Raw genomic sequence first — 23,070 nt, forward strand, 5'->3', positions numbered from 1 at the left:
TATTTCGCAATATTATTGATCTGCCTGCACTGACACCATTGTGTGAGAACTGAACTAAGCTGGACGATGACATCACTGTTTCCTGCAGAGCTGCTTTTAGGGATGCACCGATGTGACCATTTTGGCTGAAATAACCGATATTGAAAGCCGATAACCGATATATTGGCCGATAAATCTAAATCCAAATTTGTGCTAAATGTTTTGAGAGCCTGATTACAAAAACATAAAAAGCCATGTCCCAAGCACACAAATATATATTATATATCATTATACATTTTTTTGCAGTCTATATATGACAGCACGTTTTCCCTTTTTGAAGTGACAGTGCGCATCTGAAGTGTCTCAGCTGAAGGAAATAATCAGTGTTTGGTCACAACGTTATTTTTTCAGTAACGGGGTAATCTAACTAATTACTTTTCCCGTCGTTACAACGCCGTTAACATTACTTGACATTAAATGCGGTGCGTTAGTATGCATTGATTGAATAAACTCTATTAGACATTCTCAGATAAACTGTGTAATCCAAACGCACCCCTGGCTCGCACAGCTAGTGAGGAGGTGGGTTAATAACGAGGTAAGCGATTATGATTGGCTAAGGCAGAGTCATGTCTTTCATGGTAGCCAATCAGAGCCAGTATTTTTACACACATGCCAGCACACGCGCGCCACACACACACACACACACACACACACACACACACACACACACACACACACACACACACACACACACACACACACACACACACACACACACACACACACACACACACACACACACACACACACACACACACACACACACACACACACACACACACACACACAAGCTAAACAGAGATTTGATGAAGCAGCAGAGATGGCGAGTCAGGAGCAATCCGATGAAAAGTTGGCATTTTCAAGGTGGAGATATACTACTTCAAATTCATTGAGGTCAAACAAAGGCAAGAACTAGGGGTGGAACGGTACATGTATTCGTATTGAACCGAAACGGTACGGGCATCACGGTTCGGTGCATACACTTACACGGAGAATACACGGTATAAAAATAAATAAAACTCGCGTGCAAATTAATTAAGGTAATGCGGAACTACTGTTAGATACGCGGGTTCTTTATCTGTAGCCCCGCCTTAGCTCTGAACATTGCTCGGGAGCAGGAGAGAGAGAGAGAGAGAGAGAGAGAGAGAGAGAGAGAGAGAGAGAGAGAGAGAGAGAGAGAGAGAGAGAGAGAGAGAGAGAGAGAGAGAGAGAGAGAGAGAGAGAGAGAGAGAGAGAGAGAGAGAGAGAGAGAGAGAGAGAGAGAGAGAGAGAGAGGCGCGGCCGCGATTGAAAAGTTGCAAAGTGTTTACATTTGTGTGTGTGCTCGCGTGTGTGTGTGTGAGGCGTGGACGCGATCGAACAGTGAAAACATAAAAACATACTCCGTAATTTTGTTTATACAGGACATTCAAACTGCAAAGTGTTTCCAAATTCTTTGACATATAGCAACTTTTTTTTTTTAACAGTAACGCAAATAGTTACTTTCCCTGGTAACGAGTTACTTTTATTATAGAGTAATTCAGTTACTAACTCAGTTACTTTTTGGAACAAGTAGTGAGTAACTATAACTAATTACTTTTTTAAAGTAACGTTCCCAACACTGGAAATAATACATTATTTATTGCCTTTAATATGTTAGCCCGATAATGATAACATTAAAAATGGACATATATCGTCCAATAACGATATGGTGGCCGACATATCGTGCATCCTTATCTGCTTTATAGATGAAATGCTTCTTTGAAACAATTTGTATTGTATAAAGCGCTATATAAATAAAGGTGACTTGACTGACTTGACTTATACACCGCTAGACGCGACACAATAGAGACATTCTGCATGTGAAACTGCATAAGTCAACCTGTACTCGACTTCTGTATCTGAACACCTTTATGAGTTGAACTCTAGTGGGAAATGAGGAATTAGTGTGGATTGCAGGGCACTAAAAACTATACACTCACTTATACTACTCACACACTTATACAATAAACTATTGTTAAGTTAACAGTATGCACTTATGCTATACACTATGCACTTATACTATACACTATGTACTTATACTATGCACTTATACAATGCACTATGCACTTATACTATACTGTATACTATGCACTTTTACTATACACACTATGCACTAATACTATACACTATGCATTTATACTATGCACTAATGCTATACTGTATACTATGCACTTTTAATATACTGTATACTATGCACTTATACTATACACTACGCACTTATACTATACACTATGCACATTTACTATACACTATGCACTTATACTATGCATTGTGCACTTATGCTATACACTATGCACTTATACTATACTGTATACTATGCACTTATACTATGCATTGTGCACTTATGCTATACACTATGCACTTATACTATACTGTATACTATGCACTTATACTATACACTATGCACTTATACTATACACTATGCACATACTATACTGTATCCTATTTACTTATACTATACTGTATACTATGCACTTTTACTATGCATTATGCACTTAGACTATACACTTATACTATACTGTATACTAGGTACTTATACTATACTGTATACTATGCACTTTTACTATGCACTTATACTATACTGTATCCTATGCACTTATACTATACTGTATACTATGCACTTATACTATACTGTATACTATGCACTTTTACTATGCACTTATACTATGCATTATGCACTTATACTTTACTGTATACTATGCACTTATGCTATGCACTATGCACTTATACTATACACTATGCACTTATACTATACTGTATCCTATGTACTTATACTGTATACTACGCACTTTTACTATGCACTATGCACTTATACTATACACTATGCACTTATACTATACTGTATCCTATGTACTTAAACTATACTGTATACTATGCACTTTTACTATGCACTTATAGTATGCACTATGCACTTATACTATACACTGCACTTATACTATACTCTATACTATGTACTTTTAATATACTGTATACTATGCCCTTTTACTATGCACTATGCACTTATACTATACACTATGCACTTATACTATACTGTATCCTATGTACTTAAACTATACTGTATACTATGCACTTTTACTATGCACTTATAGTATGCACTATGCACTTATACTATACACTATGCACTTATACTATACTCTATACTATGTACTTTTAATATACTGTATACTATGCCCTTTTACTATACACTCTGCACTTATACTATACACTTTGCACTTATACTATACTCTATACTATGTACTTTTAATATACTGTATACTATGCCCTTTTACTATGCACTTATACTATACTGTATCCTATGTACTTATACTATACTGTATACTATGCACTTTTACTATGCACTATGCACTTATACTATACACTATGCACTTATACTATACTCTATACTATGCACTTTTAATATACTGTATACTATGCCCTTTTACTATACACTATGCACTTATACTATACTGTATCCTATGTACTTATACTACACTGTATACTATGCACTTTTACTATGCACTTATACTATGCACTCTGCACTTATACTATACACTATGCACTTATACTATACTCTATACTATGCACTTTTAATATACTGTATACTATGCCCTTTTACTATGCACTTATACTATACACTATGCACTTATACTAAACACTATGCACTTATACTGTGCACTCTGCACTTATACTATACACTATGCACTTATACTATGCACTTATACTAAACACTATGCACTTATACTATGCACTTATATTATACACTATGCACTTATACTAAACACTATGCACTTATACTATGCACTATGCACTATGTCAAGGGTTGGAAACTACACGGACGAATAATCACTGACACGTGACAATAGCTAAAGAGGTGTTTGTATTTAATTTAAATAAAGTCCCTCAAACTTGCATACGGATGTACATTTTAAGTTAGGAGCTATACATATTATTAAACTGTGAGATTATAACCTGCGCTAGCGCACAGATCTGACAAACCATTAGCGTGACCCGAGGTGCGCGCTCCAGTGATTATCCCTCCGCATGCCTGGATTGCAGACCCGTGCACTTTGTACTTTACCGTCTATTGTACTTTTGAACTTTATTTTGTTATTTTGGTTATTAAAGGTTATTTTGTCATTCAAGATGGTAGTCTGATGCCCCTGCCCTCTGTTACGCAAGGAAAGCTGTGACAGCTGAGTGCAATGAAGTGTCCAACACTTTGTTTTTCCAGTTAATTAAGTGCATCATCTGGGTTATTTAAGTGCACCACTTCTTTCTGGAATATCAGTGTGATCACACTACTCACACTACTCACACTAAAAACAGCATAGAATAGAGCACAAGTAAGCAAACTGGGACACACCTTAGGTGTATAGTGTGCTTAGACTGCCAACTGTCACTTTTCAGCAGCAGCGCTCCAATGTGACGACATACTGTGTGTAAATAATGTCAAGACAACATGTCTTTCTCGAAGTTGTCCTCAAACAGATGGACTGGGTGTAAATCAGTATTAAAGGTCCCATGACATGCTATTTTTTGTAGGCTTTAATATAGGCCTTAGTGGTCCCTAGTACTGTATCTGAAATCTCTTTTCAAAAATTCAGTCTCGGTGCAGAATTATAGCCACTACAAGCCAGTCCCAGAATGAGCTTCCTTCAGACGGGCCGTTTCGGTGTCTGTAGCTTTAAATGTTAATGAGGAGGAGAAAGGCGGTGCAAGGTGGAGGGTGGGTGTGGCCTTGACCATCTTGCGCAACGGTACCGGTCCGTGCATGTTAACGTTGGATATAGCAATGGCACAAAGACACGCAGTCGTTCAAGCATTTCAGTTTGACCCAGAATCTGATCCGGATGGAGAAGCAACAACTCAGCGGTTCCAGCAGGACATTTCCGAATGGTTAGTTTAAAATATTATGTCTGGATACGGTACTTTATTCGGATGGTTTACCGTTATTATCATGTACAGTAGCTAACGCTAACCTACTGTTGCCTTTTCATGAGAGATCTGTAACATCTGTAATTTATCTTATTACAATTACATCATCAAGCTCTGCGATCTTGAAATGCGGATATCGCGCGCGCCGTATAACCAACAGGAAAACGGTTATCCAAATAACAAAGAAGTGTACAACACTCGCGTTACAGTGTGTGTATTCACACACATAAACTGCATAGCTGCATAGCTAATGTTACAGCCACATTCTACGTGTAACAGTCTAGGCAAACATAAACAGTAAAGCAACACACTTATATCATTAGTTGACTTACTGTTCCGAGGTGTGTAGCTGAGCCAAAGAGAGTGATCCAGACTTTAGTTTCAGACGTTCAGCAAGCCCAGCTCTGTATTAACCCTTCGGTGTTCATTTGTACATCCAATTATTGAGCAATTATTATGCTTCGCTCGCTCAAATGCCATGATGATATCTTTCGTGGACAAACTAAAATCGCGCACGCGCGTTCCTACTTCCTTCCTAGCTCATTTTCTCATGGGCGGAAAATATTCTCTGGGCGGGCAAAGCAGAGACAGGGGAGGTAACATTCCTCCTTATAACGTCACAAGGAGGAGATTCAAGATCAGCGCGATTGAGCTTCCATTTTCTCAAAGGCAGAGAAAGATAGCAAAAGCTCGATTTACACCGATTGAAATTTCTAGAAACTTGGGGACCATATACAGGCTAGGGGAACTCATATTAATGTTAAAAAACCTCAGAAAGTGAAAATTTCATGTCATGGGACCTTTAAGAATCCTTCACTGAACAAACTCACAAGCTTAACATCTGACCACTAAACTGCAAGATATCAATAACTTGTTCTCTGTAAAAAATGATAAACCTGATTAACACCCAAAGATGTCAATGATATCTATTATTCTGTATTTACAGTGTCCCCAGAAGAAATTGTACATAAGACATATTTAAAATGGATAAATGTCTTCATTCTATTTAACAAAATATCAAACCAAGTGCCACTATGTAAATAAAATATAGAATGTTTGTTCGAGTAAGGGTTAGAAAAAAATTAAGGCAAAAAGTATTTGCCTAGTATCTGTACTAAGAAACATTAAACCACATTTATTTACTCTTTTTGCATATGCTATAATTCTAGTCCATTTAAACAACCAGGACTCTTCCAAGAGCTGGCTGAACAATGAAACTGCCGATGAGAAGGGCCTTGGTGACCAAGAACCTGATGGTCACTCTGGTTGAGCTCCAGAGATCACGAGTGGAGATGGAAGAAACTTGTAGACGGACAACCATCAGTGCAACACTACTCTGATCCGAGCTTTACTGAAGAGTAGCCAGCTGAAAGCCTCTCCTCTCAGACTGTGAGAAACTATATTGAAGGTTGACCCTCCAACAGGACAAAACGCCCCTAAGCACACAGCCAAAGCAATACAAAAGTATCTATAGCGATAACTCCCAGCATGAGCCTGGATTTGAACCTGATTTAACCCCTCTTTAGAGACTAGGCTGCCCAAGGATGGTCACCAAACAACCTGACAGAGCTTGAGAGGATCTGCTCAGAAATAGGGCAGAAAATCTCCAAAGCCAGGAGTGCAAACAAAGCGTGTTGCATCATACCCAAAAATAATTGAGGCAGCTTAATACTAAATACTGAGTTAAGGGTCTGAAAATTTATGTCAGTGTGATTTTTTTTTTTTATGAGCAAAGTTATTGCAAAATAAGCATTTTAGGGCTGCAACATAATACCATGTGAAAAATTCTGAGTGATATTAAAACGTGACGATATCTCTCGCCAAGATGAAAAGCTATTTCACTATGAAGGTGTTGAGTTTGTGTCTTTTACAGCTTATAATAATTCATATTCAAAGTAGAACTAAAGTGACAGCATTTTTTATCAAGACCATGCAAAATACCGGACGTGGCACATCCCACGGACGGGAATACATTATCAGACCGTTTTCTGAGGCTGCATGATATATTAAGATTATTTAAAAGTTACAATAAAGCATAGTACTGTTGTGAAATCACAAAAGCTGTGATTCAATTAAACATATAAGTGCTGTTGTATTGTTATTATTCACATGCGAGGAGCACGTCTCAGCAGCTCGGTTAAACTCCAGCTCTGCATCTGCTGTGAGTCTCATTATAATGTTCATCTGGGAATGCAACGTGCGCCATTTCACCAGATTTGTAATGTAATGATAATTAAACACGCCAATACAGGAGAAAACATCAATATGTTTCTAAATATGCAAATAAAAGTCTGTGTGGCAAGTATTCGCTGAGCTACAGTTTTGAATGATGTATTACTCGTTTCTGTATAACAAAAAAAAATATTTTAAGTTGTTTCCGCTGCTTCCGTGCCGACGTGTCCATCGACCCCATAGGGTTAAACCCTTGCTCTGATGTTTTGATGTCCACATATTGTTGTTCAAGAAATTAGAGTGGCAGTAGCATTTCTATCATAAAGAAGTATCCAAATATTGAAGATATATTTAAATGAAATGTTGTTTGGCCAGAATTGATCATGCTGTAAAGTGTAACAACAACAATCACAGGCCGTTGGCCCTCTGCAGGCATTTGTTATAATATGTGATGTACAGAAGTTACTGTTTATAGGTGTTCAGTAAAGCCATATGATTACTTGCTTTTGATACTTTATTTGAATCAATTATTATTGCCTTATTGTTACTGAATATGTATTTAAATCGTTTTAAAGGCTATTGTTCACTTAGGTTCTTTTTTTTACAACATTGTTTTGCATTTTGTGACTTTCAGTCGAATAAAAGACTATTTTTCCAGTCATGTTTTGTCATAATTTCTTAAAAATAGTGTTAAGATATTGTCTCGTCTCGTTCTCGTGAACTCAATATCTGACTGTTTTCTGAATGCACATACAGTATGCATGCTTGTGTACTCCTGACATCTTTCAGTGAAATCAACCAAATATATTGATGTCTCATCTTGCTCACAGGGGTGATATTTTGACCAACGAGATGAAGGCAGTGCATCTTGAAATCTATTCTATAGCAATCCTCATGTTCCAGATCGTTCATTAGAGAATTATTAAAACCACATGCTATAGCATTACACACTCAGCCAACAATCTGCGCAACCCAACGTATACATGATAGCAGTGAGATGGGTGAAAACAGGCATCAAAAGGAAAACAAATGGATATGTGGGAGACAAACGCTTGTCTCAGTTGACACTGTGGCCCATGGGTTGAAAGCTTACTGTCCACACAACACTTGATACATTTGCTCTAAAAAACGAGGCCGAAACCCACCTTGTTGGTCCCTTTGAGCCTCCCCTGTGGTCGGCTGTCTGGCGGGTACAGTCCTGCTCCTTGAGGGGCTGACAGTGGACTCTAACTGGTGAAACTTGTGCACTCTGTCCCTCACCAGAATTGCATCCTCTTTTGTTTTGTAGCCTAAATGTGGCCAGCCTCTGTCTTTTTTTTGCATTATGCTATCAATCTCTGCCATCAGACGTGTCTGGGCTCGGGCCGCATCTGCAGGGTCGTACTTATGCACGTGGACAACATCATCTCTCTCCCCCAGCAGTTTAGAAAGAAGGGAATAGAGGTCACCTGCACAGGAAGAAAGAGGAGGAAAAGCGGAAAGACAAAAGAGGAATGGTGGTGTGAAAAGTGAGAAAGTCCTGCAGTGGAGGAAGGGAGGTTGTGCTGGTGGTGTACTGGAAATACTCAACGGCCGATTATACATGTGCTATTTTTGCCTGTCCTTTATCAGATTGAATGACACCCTCCACTTGTGTAACAGGTGGACTGCGCAACATCAACAGTCTTTTATATCAGACTGTACCACACACAGTACATCTATTCAGATAACGACGGCTGGGTGTTGTGTTCTGACACAAAATGAAAATGGTCAGAATGCTGCATTACAAGATGTATTATGTTCATGCATGCATTTCAAATTTAAACTATTCCATTGGATACTATGTGAACACAAAATCACCCTGCATTTGAATTTCATTCAAAGCCTGTTTCACACTGCCAGTGTGTGCATCCTCAGTCCAGTGAAATGCATAAGATAGTATGTGTACCAGTGCGAGCCAAGCACTCTCATCACTATAATATTTCACTGTAACAGTGGTCAAATAAGGAAGCTTGTGAATTTACACCTTTCTATGACTATTTGTCAAGATTCAATCTTATGATGCATGTCCATGCACAGACAATTTGAGGGTCGATGGCTCAAACTGAGAAAGAGGGCACCATACTTTCCTATAGTATACTACACACTCAACTACTATTCCTGCATTAAAACAAACTGGTAGTCATTTATTGAGATAGGATGCCTGTCCCTATATCGAATTTATGATGAAATGACTACAATTGTGATTAATGTTGAATGGTATTAGTGAAATTATTAGACTTCACTTATTGAGTAATAGAATAGCAGCACTGTCTATTCCAGTAACCAATTTTAAGTGTTAAGAAACATGTCAATTTTAAGGACTTGAAAGTTCGCGAAAGTAGCTAATGCTTGTGGGAGATGCTTCATGATGAAAGCATGAGATGAAATTTGTTCAGATTACTTTATTATTTGACGTTTTGAACCACATAAAAAAAAAATCTAAACAAAACAACAACGCCTTGATCTGACTGCATATACCTACTACAATTCACATATTCCTCCAGAATTACTAAACACAGCAACATACACATGAAAAAAAAAATAATAATTATCCTGAATGTGTGTGGAAAAAATGTGAATGTACACAAATGTGCACAATGTGTCTGTGCACAAATACAATGTGTTATCAGTGCATCGATACATGGTTTGTTTCTGCCTCAATATAACGGACTTGTATGTGCTTATTGTAGGACTCATATGTCAATCTCAGAATATGACAACGCTCGTGTTTTAAAGCTTAGTAGACACTGGACTGAATAATTCACTGAAAACTGTCCGCGAGCCACTGTTCTCTCTGCCTTCTCTGATGTAATCAGCCTGGACCTCTAAGATCATCTAACTGTGCGACGTAAACTACGTTAATTGCATTTAACTAATTTAACGTGCCAAGGATTTTGAATTAATCGCATGTGCTAACACATTAACGATGACAGTCCTAATTAATAATAATTCGCCACATTTATATAGCGCTTTTCTCTGCACTCAGAGTGCTTTACATAGAAGAGGGCCCCAATTTGCCTTCAGAACTGCCCAAATTCTTCGTGGCAAAGATTCAACAAGGTGCTGGAAAGATTCCTTAGACATTTTTTGGTCAATGATTTCATCAGAGTTGCGGAAGATTTGTCGGCTGCACATCCATGATGTGAATCTCCCGTTCCAGCACATCCCAAAGCTGCTCTATTAGATTGAGATCTGGAGACTGTGGAGATCATTTGAGTTTAGTGAACTCACTGTCATGTTCAAGAAACCAGTTTGAGAAGATTTGAGCTTTGTGACAAGTGTGTTATCCTGCTGGAAGAGGCCATCCGAAGAAGGTCCACTGTGATCATAAAGGGATGGACACGGTCAGCAACAATACTCAGGACGGCTGTGGTGTTTAAATGATGCTCAATTGATACTGAAAGGCCCAAAGTGTGCCAAGAAAATTTCCCACACACCATTACACCACCAGCAGCCTGAACCTCTGATATAAGGCAGGATGGACACCAATTTCTGACCCTTCCATCCCAACCCTCTACCACCTACCAATCCAGGACCCTGTTTAATAGCGTTCCTCTGACCGTCACAGTGATTAAATATTTCATAGATTTCCATTGGATCTTGGACTAACACAAACAAATACCCAGTGCCACCAGATAAGGCTGCTAAAACAACTGCTAGACATCTCTTACTGGGCAAAAACACGACCCCTCCACCAGGCCTTGAAAATAGGCTTCTCATTGGTCCACATGCAGTTTCTTATGAACTAACTGCATTTTACCCATCTGGACTCTCATCCCAAGGTTCACAACAGGGTGGGCATAAATAAACCTCCAGATGCAGCCAGGTAATTGACTGGCCACACCACAACAGTGGCTGGAACAAAGCAGGACAACTCTCCACACACTCCTGTACAAAATGGATACAATACTAAACATTCAATTCATACTAATTCAGAGAAATAAGTACTTAACAGCTATTCTTAATAACAGCTAGTCTAAATGAAAGCATACATGACAGTTGCAACTTTTTCAATTATGTATGGATCTATGCATTCAGAATATTGGCAAAATCTCAGAGGTGACACAGTAACCAAGCAAGTACACAAGTATAATTCAGTCACGGTTCTAACTGTGAGCTGTAGATTATGCAAACGAGCTCCACGTTGAGATGCTAATACATAACATTTATACATCTATTCTGTAAAAAGCTATTAAAATACCATGATATGCAAAAGACCAAGTCATTTTTACAATGAGGCTTCATTTTTTAACATAAGTTATCTTAGAATGAACAATACTTCTACTGCCTTTATTAATCTTAGTTAATATTAATCTCAACATTTACTAATACATTTAACAGATCAAGTTCTGTTAAAATTAGTTATTGCACTGTGGACTAACATTAAACATTTTTATTAACTAACATTAAAAAATGTTAATAATGCTGTAAAAATATATTGCTCATTGTTAGTTTATGCTATTGTTAATAAATGAGTCCTTACAATAAAGTGTTACCAATTTTCTTTACGGAGTTTTGGGATTCAATTTTGCCATGATAAAACAGCAGAAATCAGATGCCAGCAGATTATGCAAACTCTCAGCTTTGGTGAGTGAATCATTTAAAAATCTGAGCTCCAAAGAATCTCAAAAATGTTTAAAAAGGTTGCTGTGAAGGCAGTCATGCATTGGTGCATTCATCATCAAAAAATTTAGCAATTAAGAAAATGAAAGAAAATTTCATTCATGTCATGATGTCTTTAAAACTAATCTCTGATAACATAAACATGTCAAAGCACACAGCTTACATTTGCACAGCCTCCGGCCTATTCGCATCAACAGTAGATTTTCATGTCACCAATGAATCGAATGATGTGTTTAACAGTTTATCAAGCCATATGCCACTTGAAACATGATTTCCTTTTATGGAACACAAAAGGAAAAATCTTGCAGAAAGTCATTTTCCATGCAAAGAAAGAAAATTAAATGGATGTTATTAAGCTATAAACGGGCCAGGAAATGAGCACCGAAAAAGTAGTGACAAATAAATAAGACTTGAAAATGAGTTTGAGAGCTGTGTCAGAGCGGAAGGCTTTTAGCATTTGTTTATTGTATTATAATTTTTATATATATATATATATAATATATATATATATATATATATATATATATATATATATATATATATATATATATATATATATGACTTGGACGTATATAATAAAATATATATATATATATATATATATATATTTTTTTTTTTTATTTTTTTATTATGTTTATTATTATTATTTTGTATTATGTTTTTTATTCGCAAATTGTGTTGTTGTCATTTTTGTAAGCTTCACTGCAGACACTGTGAAACCTTCATGGTGTTTTTATGATGCTTTTATCCTTTTTTCCATCTTTCACTGTATGAAAAAAAAAGCAACAAAACAACAACTTTCATGTACCACTGAAAAAAGAAAGTCATGCTCCGTTTGGATGACTCCCCTATCGGACACTCATTTCCAGTCTCGGAGCCTCTATAGAGGAGGTGTAATAAAAAACCATTGTGTGTGTTTTTTTTCCGGTAAAAGGGTGCCATTCAGCGTGTCAAATTAGATTTGTAATGGTATTTCAGCACTGATTGTGTTTCAGGACTGTCTCTCTCAGTTTTGACTATGTCTGTAATTTGAAATAATTTTTAAACATCTCACCCTGATCCTGAACTTCCTCTTCTCTCTTGGGCTGCTGCAGCTCCAAAGACTCCACAGCATCTGTGCAAATCAAAACAGAAATGAGAAAATGAGAATATATCCAAGATAACAAATAAAATTAAGTACATTTCATTTGCAAAATATTCTGGGTTAATGTAAAAATAAATAAATAAATAAATATAATATAGTAGAATAGAATAGAATAGAATAGAATAGAATAGAATAGAATAGAATAGAATAGAATAGAATAGAATAGAATAGAATAGAATAATACCATGATACAAGAGTTTGGTCGTGCTGCCTACTCTCACTATTTGCGTGTGCAAAATCTAGAAATGTGTGTGTTTGGACGGTACCTTTATGAGGAGCTGCCTCGTGCTTCATGGACATCATATGGTCTGGCCTGACCGGGATGGGAGTATTGGCCTCAGAAGGGATGTTTCGGAAAAGCTCACTGCTGCCGCCATCTCCGCAGTTCATGTAAGGCACAGCATGGATGTTGTCCATGTAGTACATGATGTAGAAGTTACACATCTCATCATTGGAGGTGCCTCTGTGAGGAAACCAACAACGGGACATGAACAAACTACCAGCACAAAACACAAATACAGCTCCAGAGCTTTAGTATGAAAATATCCAACAGAACTACAGTAGCCTTTGCCTCAAATGACACCCACAGTCCTCTAACCCTCTACATACCGTAAAATGGCAAGATATTTCTCAAAAAAGCTGTTAGGTATTTTTGTTTTGTTTTTACGACTTAATAGGATAAAGATGGACTTACTATGCAGGATTTTCAGTTACTCTTTGTAAAAATAACATTCAAACTTGGCCTCTCCTCGTGGGCGGGCTCAACACAGCCAGAAGCCACGCCCCTGATCAGGAGGCCACACCCCTTTCCGGTGACATCACATCAGGTGCCACAACACTGCGGCAGCATCTCAAGAACAGCTTCAGACTCAGTCAGGTGTTTTGCAAATATTATTTCAAACAGTTAGGCTAATAATTCGATGACTGGCTGTAATTTGCGAGTGAGTTTAGCGATCTTCTGTCTAGCTCACTAATAAACAACAATTACGTGTCATCATAAAGACCTAGTAATCTGACGTGTTAAAGAGTGCTAATAAGGGAATAGCAACATTATCGAATCGGTTTGTGCCGAGACAGGAGAACGTAGCAGAGCTTCCCGAGCTTCAGACACAGACGTCACACTCACTGGCCAAAGAATGCAGCCCAGAAACATCCTGAGCACAGCAAAACAAATACAGGCAGAGGACAGTGTCTCTGTACACACAAACACCACCACACACTTCCAGTGCATCACAAGTCATGATTGAGAGGGATTATGTTTGTATGACTCTGTACTTTATTTTTTGGGAAAATCCTGCATAGTGCAACTTTAACGGGATATCACAGCTATATATTTTAGCTTTTGTTTTCAGGTGCACTCCTAAATACAGAAAAAAGTCAACTGTTACGGCCATTTTAGTGTGTGTGTGTGTGTGTGTGTGTGTGTGTGTGTGTGTGTGTGTGTGTGTGTGTGTGTGTGTGTGTGTGTGTGTGTATATATATATATATATATATATATATATATATATATATATATATATATATATATATATATATATATATATATAGGAAACAATTGTGCTGCTTAATATTTTTTAATAACCTGTGATACTTACTTAGAAAAAAAATACGTAATGAAAAGTTAAAAAAAAAAACAAAAAAAAAACATTTATTTCAAAATATAAATCTTTTGTAACAATATACACTACAGTTCAAAAGTTTGGGGTCAGTAAGTTTTTTCTTTCTTTTTTTGTTGAAAGAAATTAATACTTTTATTTAGCAAAGATGTTAAATTCATAAAAGGTGATATTTAAGATTTAGATTGTTAGAAAAGATTTGTATTTGGAATAAATGCTGTTCTTTTTGTTCATCAATGAATCTTGACAAAAGTATCACACGTTACAAAAAAATATTAAGCAGCACAAATAATAAATCATCATATCAGAATGATTTCTGAAGGATAATGTGACACTGAAGACTGGAGTAATGATGCTGAAAATTCAGCTTTGATCACAGGAATAAATTATATTATATTTTAAAGTATATTCAAATATTTCACAATATTATTATTTTTTCTGTATTTTTGATCAAATAAATGCAGCCTTGAGCAGAAGAGATTTCTTTCAAAAACATAAAAAATAATAGTTTCCAAACTTTTGACCTTTTTATATATATATATATTATTTCTTAATCTTTAATCAAAATGTCATCATGTCATCACACAGTTCAGCCATTCACATTCTGCTTCCACTTCTGTTTAAAACTCACAATCCTGTCAACATCCAATGGATACAATTAAGCCCTGCCCTATTTCTTTTGCCTATTCGATAAGCCATTTCACTCAGACATTCTTCCATATACACAAGTAAAGGTCACAACTTCCATTTCAAGCCAACTTCAAGACTAAGACTAAAGCATTTCTGATGTTTCCCACAATTATCGCAGCACCGACTGTCAGATCTACACCAAGTTTTACACTGCACCTCTGAATTACATCAAGTTTAGTGAAATCTGATATTTTGTTGAATAATATAACACTAGATGAAACAAGACACACCTTATTATTTCTACCATAACAAGGTTCTATAATTCAACAGGTTTAATAAGATTTTTTGGTTGCTTGCCTTGGACTCCTAATTACACACTTCTCATGGTGTGCACAAACTTTTTCACAAAATTGTATGTATAACGAGGCCTGTAATGTATTCATGTCTGTGTGCTTGTGTGCACATGTTTCTGGCCTACGCGGGCAGTTGACAAAGACCAGACTTTAAGTCAACAATCATCTTATCGTGTGGCCTTGAGTCGGGTGTGTGGGCTTCCCGGGAGATGCGTCAATGCACTATTGTGTGTTCGCTCTGTCACCATGGTAACAGGAATGGCAGGGCACAGGCAAACACACGTCCGAGGAGTCACGCTCAATCGGGATATGATGAAACACACACACTTCGACGAGCTGAGTGCGATGCAGTGCGTTTCATCACTCACACACACACACACACACACACACACACACACACACACACAGCCACCACCTGTCGTACCATGTGTCACTTTGTCAGATAGACGTACAGTAGTAAGACAGGTGGTCAGAGACACAGCGACAGGAATCAACACCATGCAAACAGAGTGAAAGGAAGACGGTGGAAACGTCACCAGCATGCACACCATCATCACTCATCTAGCACACTTACTGCCACTGTAACTCTACATAGGAATGAAAAATAAAAGGTGAAATCTCTTACAGAAAATCTGACGTCAATTATACATTTTAAACAATGTTATTAAGTTTTAGAAAGCAGTGAGAGTCTAAATAAAACAACCACAAAAGTTAGTCGGCAAGAACTTACCCGATTTCGGTATTAGTGGTTCTTCCTTCTCCTGTGAACATACATCGGGCCGCTAGTATGTCTCCATTTTTTACGTCAATGGTATTGGTGGCTGGATAAAAAGCCTGAAGTTTAAGTTCAGGGAGGAGAAATAAAACGAAAGAGTTAGTTCAGCCAAAAATGAAAATCCTGTCATCATTTATTCACCCTCACTTCGTTAAAAAAACCCACAAGATATTTTTGAATGAAACCTGAGAGATTTCTGTCCCTTCAAATGAAAGTCATTCACACCAAAAAAAAAGCCTTAAAAAAGTTCTAATATAAACTGTAAACATAATCCAAGGCTTCTTAAGAGACACGATCGCTTTGCGGACAAGTTTAATTTAGGCTTTTATTCTCAAATAAACATTGGTCAACACACATTATATGGTAAACGGAAGCTCAAATGTGTTTGCTTGATGAGAAATTCAGTTGTGGTCAGAATTATTGGCACCCCTGGCAAATGATCAGAGATGGCTGTGAAAATAAATCTGCATTGTTTATCTTTTCAATCTTTCATTCAAAAATGTGTAAAAATCTAACCTTTCATTGAAGTAAAAGAATAAAGGCGGGGGGGGGCCATTTATTATGAAATAAATGTTTTTCTCCAAAACACGTTGGCCACAATTACTGGCACCTCTAGAAAATCGTATGAGTAAAATATCTCTGAAGTTTATTCCCATTAATATTTACATTTTTTAGCACACCAGGGTGAACAGGAACATGAAATTGTCCAGCTACTGAACAGTATGACTTCTTGTTTCACAGAAGTATAAACACACAAAAGCCAAGGACGCACAAAGGCCAAATTCCCAGAATCATCCATCACAATGAGGAAAACCACAGAATATAGTTCTGATGTGCAGCAAAAGATTGTTGCTAAGATTGTTGCAAAATAACAGCTAAAGCATTGAAAATTCCCATTTCCAGCATCAGGGCAATAATTAAGAAGTTCCAATTAAGTGTTACAAATCTTCCTGGAAGAGGACGTGTGTCTATATCATGGTGAGGAGGAGAGTTTGAGTGGATCACAGATGGAGAATTGCAGAGATTAGTTGTGAGCCTTGGGGTCAGAAAGCCAAAAAAAACTTCAAACAACCCCTACATCACCACATGTTGTTTGGGAGGGTTTCAAGAAAAATCCTCTGAGCTCATCCAAGAACAAACTCCAGAATACTCAGTTGTCAGACACGACTGGAACTTTAAACGGGACTGGTTTCAGTGGTCAGATGATACACCAGATGGGATAAAAAGTGCCCCATGCCCATGGTTAAATATACCGCTGGATCTTTAATGTTGTGGGCTATTTTTTTGCTGGAGGTCCTGGACATCTTGTTCAGATACATGGCATCATGGATTCTAGCAAATACCAACAGATAAAAAAACCTGACGGCTTCTGCTAGAAATCTTATAATGGGCCGTGGCTGGATCTTCCATCAGGACAATGATCCGAAACAAACATCAAAATCAGCACAAAAATGTGTCACTGAGCAGAAAATGAACCATGACCGTCCCAGTCCCCTGACCTGAGCCCTATAGAAGAGGACTGGGCTGAACTGAAGAGGAGGAGCGCCAACATGGATCTGGGAATCTGAAGGATCTGGAGAGATCCTGTATGGAGGAATGGTCTCTGATCTCTCGTCAGGTGTTCTCCAAACTCATCAGGCATTATAGGAGAAAAGTATTTATTTCATAATGTGATTTCCCCCCCACTTTCAATAATTTTACTTTAATGAAAGGTTAGATTTTTGTGTTTTTTTTTTATTTTTATTTATTTTTTTATATAAGATCAAAAGGATAAACAATGCAGATTTATTTTTACAGCCATCTTTGATCATATTTACCAGGGGTGCCAATAATTCTGACCACAACTGTATCTTCATTTGTGTTTCGAAGATAAACGAAAGTCTGAGTACAGAATATACATTTTGGGCGAACTATACCTTTAACATAAACAAATCTGCAGACTCAAAAAAACAAACAAAAAAATAAAAATATGAGGGGCATATGACAATGACATGGGTCATTAACATGACTGACAACCCTTATCAGTGAAACATGACGCATTAACTTCTCTCTAGGTGTCACAGAGTAACCCATCATGCTCGACCAAGCAGAGAGGACTTGGTAAACGTACCTGTGGCAACAGTGGAGACTGGCGCCCGATCTGAGTCCACTGTCCATCCCGAACCCTGTACCCACTCACAACTTTACCTGAAGCACAAGACATGCAACATGTTTCCATTACCATAAAAAGTAAAAAGAGAATTCGCAATGAACTTAGTAGATATAACAAGTAAATGCATAACAAAATGCAGTATCTCACCAAGGCTGTGTGTGTGTGTCCTGAAGGCAAACGGATACATCGGGAAAGATGTGTAAGTGCAAGCGATGTCTGCATTGGTAACTGCGAACACCAAAAACATCAGACGTCAAAAATAACATAACATACGTTTATAAGGTGACAAGCATTGATAAACTGATCACAACATTCGAGGTAAAGCTCAGAAGCCTTTCGCAACCTCTATAAGATTATTAGTGCCAAACTGGAAAATAGTTGAAACTGTCACAAAGTTGGAATACCTTTCTTCCCTGGAGGAATAACAGTGTCCAAAGACATCATCAGATACATGCCAGCAATAAAGGGCTGTCTGCACAGAGGACACAACATCCATCACACTTCAAGGGATTTCAGTTAACTTGACAGTTATATGATTAATTAAGGAATAACTGATGACAGCACACTTAATTATTGAAAAATAATGTACACCTGAGGAGGTAATGCAGCCACAATGCAAAGGACGACATTGTTTTTCTAGTAATTCTACTGTCTGGAGTCAGTTTTGCTCAACAGTTACCATGTCTCAAGATATTTTACAGGTTTTTCTCCAAAAAAATGCTCTTGTGTGTAGAACTACTTTCTTAACAACCCAGCCAGAAACTACAATAGTTTAATATGAATTAAAATGGAAATTTACAGTTTACTATGTAACCAAAATACCAATAATGGCCAGAGAAAAAAAAAACTTACACATATTGTGTGAGTTTTAATTATAAACAAGCCTGAAATGCACAGGGACTCTTATTTTGAAATGTCTATACTATTGCAGGCTGATCCTTCAAATTCAGATGATGGAGATCAAATATGCATTCTTACAGCCGTCTAAAACATATTACAATATAAAGACCATAAAGTAGACATTTTCATAATTCATCAACTGAGTTCATAAGCAATGATGCAAATCTCATTTTGCAGTTCAATTCAAAAGCAGGTTTGGAACAACATGAAGGTGAATAAACGATGACAAAATGTTCATGTTTGGGAGAGCAACAAATCTGTCTTATGACAAGTCACAGTTATGTTAAAATCTAGTGGCAATAACTTACGGTTTGGAAGTCATTCTTAAAGTGAGTCCTGAGCAGTCTCTATGATGATCTACAATCAAGACAAGATAAACACATTAGTCACATCTCAAGACACAGAAACGCTGCTTTTCATCACCGTCACAGCCATAATACAACAGTTTTCAATGGGCAGGACTGCTTAAACAGCAGTACTAGCAGTGATTGACAGGCATCTAGGTGCATACAGACTATTGTCAAAATGAGATATAAAATAAATTGTGACAAAAATTTTCTAAGACTTTTAACTTATCACAGTAACTTGTCTGATCAGCATGTCAAGTGTCAAGTGTGGTGGATGGAGCGGACAAAACATAAAAACATGCTGATTTCACAATACTGTTGCGCTATCTCTGGATCTGCTGTATCGCTGTGCTTACCTCGGAAATTGTTGACGTCACCATAATGAATTTGCAGCACGAAGTAGTTGATTCTGGTGTCTCCTCCAACTTTAAAGCCAACATCTGCAAAATAAGATGACACTTCAGAGTTGCTTTTATTATTTTTCAGATAAGTGCATTTACTCATCATGATCACTTGTAGGTTCTACTGGCTGCTTTGAGACCGAGAGAAGAGGAGGGATGATGAAGAGGAAGGTGAGCACCTTTGGGTAGTTTGGTTGGAGGAGCATTCCTGGCCCAGGCATACATGATCTTGGCCTGATCCCGACAGGTCCCCAGCTCTCTCCCACAATCCCTGAGCAAACCAACAACAATAAAACATCAGAAATTATCCTCCAGCTTGGCATTATTACTCATTTAACACATCCATTCACAATGGTAAAGTTAAAACTTTGTTATATTTATAAAAAAAATTGTGAAAATAAAAAATGTGAGTAAATGCAAGCAAATAACCACGCCTCAAACTCCAATGCCATTGGTTGAGCCGGTAATGTCAGACTGGTTGATATTCTTAAACAAAACTATCATCAAACACACAGATGCATGTTTTCAGCCATAGCGTTTATTGGCAAATCCACCGAGCAGCACAAATTATTGGAAATTATACATTACTTATTAAAGGGATAGTGAACCCAAAAATGTAAATGTTGTCATCATTTACTCGCCCTCAAGTTGTTCCAAACCTGTACGAGTTTCTTTCTTCTGCTGAACACAAAAGAAGATGTTTTGAAGGATGTTGGTAATCAAACAGTTGATGGACAACTTTGACTAGTGTTTTTTATCCATACTATGGGAGTCAGGGAGGTCTGTTTGGTTACCCATATTCTTTAACATCTTCTTTTGTGTTCAGCAGAAGAGAGAAACTCATGCAGGTTTGGAACAACTTGAGGGCGAGTAAATGATGACAGAATTTACATTTTAGGGTGGATTATCCTTTTAAGGTGTTACACCTTTAACAAATAAAGAACACATATACATATGTGTGTGTGTGTGTGTGTGTGTGTGTGTGTGTGTGTGTGTGTGTGTGTGTGTGTGTGTGTGTGTGTGTGTGTGTGTGTGTGTGTGTGTGTTAATTATTTCATAAAATCATAAAAAAAATCTATAAGTCAGCACAGATCAGATCTAACATTTGCAGACATATGAAGATTTGTATTTCATCCATAATCCTTTTGGCGGTAAATGAAGATAGATTGTTTTTACTTGAAAAGAAACAAATATTAAAAAATAAAAAATAAAAACATTACAATACCGTACTTACAATAGGTTCTATGTGGTTGAAAGCTTGAAGTTTAAAGTCTGTAATTTCAATGTGGGTGTGGTCGTGTGGATATTTAATGTTATCTACATTTTCAACATTCAGTCCAACCTGAGTTCAGAAAACTTCTCATTTCTGCCTGACAGATTTATGCTGAAGCCCTAATCAGATCTGATGATTTAAACACCTTGTAAAAACCTCTATTGACTAGTTTTGAAGATGTATCCAAATACTTGAACGACCCAGCGACCCAACGACCCATGGTCCCACAGCACTGAGGCGGCACATGACTCATGCTGTCTTCAAATGACCTATTTCTAGACATTTGCAGGTTTGGCATATTAATTAGCCTATTTTTATGCTGAGCTTCAGAAGCCTCAGATCAAACGCCACGAGAAGCTCCCTGCAGCGTCTGCATGATGAATGTTTTACAATACATTACAGAGAGAAGCTACTGGAAAACTGATGGCAGGGGAATCAAGCCATTGTTGTTAAAATGAAGCAGAGATGCGGTATATTTCAAATATATTTTAGCTTTATCAAAGCATGCATAAAAATAAAAACATTTTTCACTAGCACCTTTATTTTGAGTTGCCATGTATTGAGGTTTGTTTATCAGGTGATATTTATTGAGACATTTTAAAGTGAATGATTTCTAATCACGCAGCCCATGGAAACTGAAGAAAGGATGAGAGCCCCCCCCCCGTCCCGTCCCCCCTCCCCCTCCCTCAGGTCATCTCTCAGATGCTACCGTCGTCAAGGTGCACACGGTTGCCACGGTAACAGGCTGTTTTATCACTTTTCAATGAGGAAAGTGCTGTTGTTGCACATATTTCCCAAAGAATTCATTTTAATCGTGGTAATAATGCAGTAGTGTTACATTACAGGCCAGAGGAAAGCTGAGGTTTGAGATTTAATGACATTTGCTCGACTCGTTTTCAAAATCGTATGACTAGTTCACCGAAAGAATTCACTTCTTTTAAAGGTGCTCTAAGCGATACCGGGAGTCGTAACTTCTTGTTGACATTCGAAATGTTGTCAAACAAAACGGAGGCTAGCTAGACCCTCCCTCCTCCTCATCCCGTCTCCTCCCTCCTCCCCTCCCTTCCGACATAAAGGAAAGTCAAAGTAGTCACTACATACAAAGTTAAGTTTTACTGATACTTCATTCAATGTGTAATGTCGCCAAGTTAGATAAATGCTTTTATATATTGCAGAACAGAATGCAGAAAAAGAGAAACATTATCTTAAAATCATTTCGCCACCTGAGGTTATAACTATAGCTCCCATACAAGGACGCAATAATAGCATGATAACGTTAGCTTCGTGTTTCCCAGTGAGCATAAACAACGGCGGCGGCGTAAACAAATTTGGTCAAAGTTGTCAATAGCCTATAAATGAACATTCAAATTCATAACAAACAGTGGGTGAAAACAATCATTCACACAAATTGTCGCCCTACTGTGAATTTGCTTGATCATTTACAATAGAGATTGATCGCTGCTAGAAACATACATGTTGTATTCACCAAAGTTAACGCTGACTGCATAGTTCTAGCTAATTACATCCTTGTGTTGGTTTGGCGAACATGAACGTCTGTTTAGAAATAAAAATGGATTTACCTGTTCTGCAAAAACAGAGCAACTGAATGTCGGATTGGAAGCCCTTCTGCCGGCGGAGTTCTCGCCACCTTTCGAAGGTTTTTCCGATGTAAATTCGGTACTTCGCATG

General features: G+C 37.6%; 1 protein-coding gene across 4 annotated transcripts in view; it reads right to left on the reverse strand.

The window, feature by feature from the left end:
* pam (peptidylglycine alpha-amidating monooxygenase) overlaps positions 1-23,070 on the reverse strand; it is a 55,212-nt gene that overhangs the window by 16,260 nt on the left and 15,882 nt on the right. For 2 of the 4 annotated variants that reach the window (XM_081354346.1, XM_081354347.1), the window contains exons 6-15: positions 20,288-20,379; positions 20,064-20,147; positions 19,669-19,717; positions 18,865-18,932; positions 18,608-18,688; positions 18,419-18,495; positions 16,264-16,367; positions 13,201-13,397; positions 12,845-12,904; positions 8,292-8,594 (exon numbers count right to left, since the gene is read on the reverse strand). In XM_081354346.1, the coding sequence (XP_081210472.1) occupies positions 8,292-8,594; positions 12,845-12,904; positions 13,201-13,397; positions 16,264-16,367; positions 18,419-18,495; positions 18,608-18,688; positions 18,865-18,932; positions 19,669-19,717; positions 20,064-20,147; positions 20,288-20,379 (1,115 nt within the window). The remainder of the gene's footprint in view (positions 1-8,291; positions 8,595-12,844; positions 12,905-13,200; positions 13,398-16,263; positions 16,368-18,418; positions 18,496-18,607; positions 18,689-18,864; positions 18,933-19,668; positions 19,718-20,063; positions 20,148-20,287; positions 20,380-23,070) is intronic. The other 2 variants (XM_081354348.1, XM_081354349.1) reach the window with 1 other exon arrangement.

This window comes from Scardinius erythrophthalmus, assembly GCF_964197995.2.
Source record: "Scardinius erythrophthalmus genome assembly, chromosome: 23".
NCBI classification, from domain to species: domain Eukaryota; kingdom Metazoa; phylum Chordata; class Actinopteri; order Cypriniformes; family Leuciscidae; genus Scardinius; species Scardinius erythrophthalmus.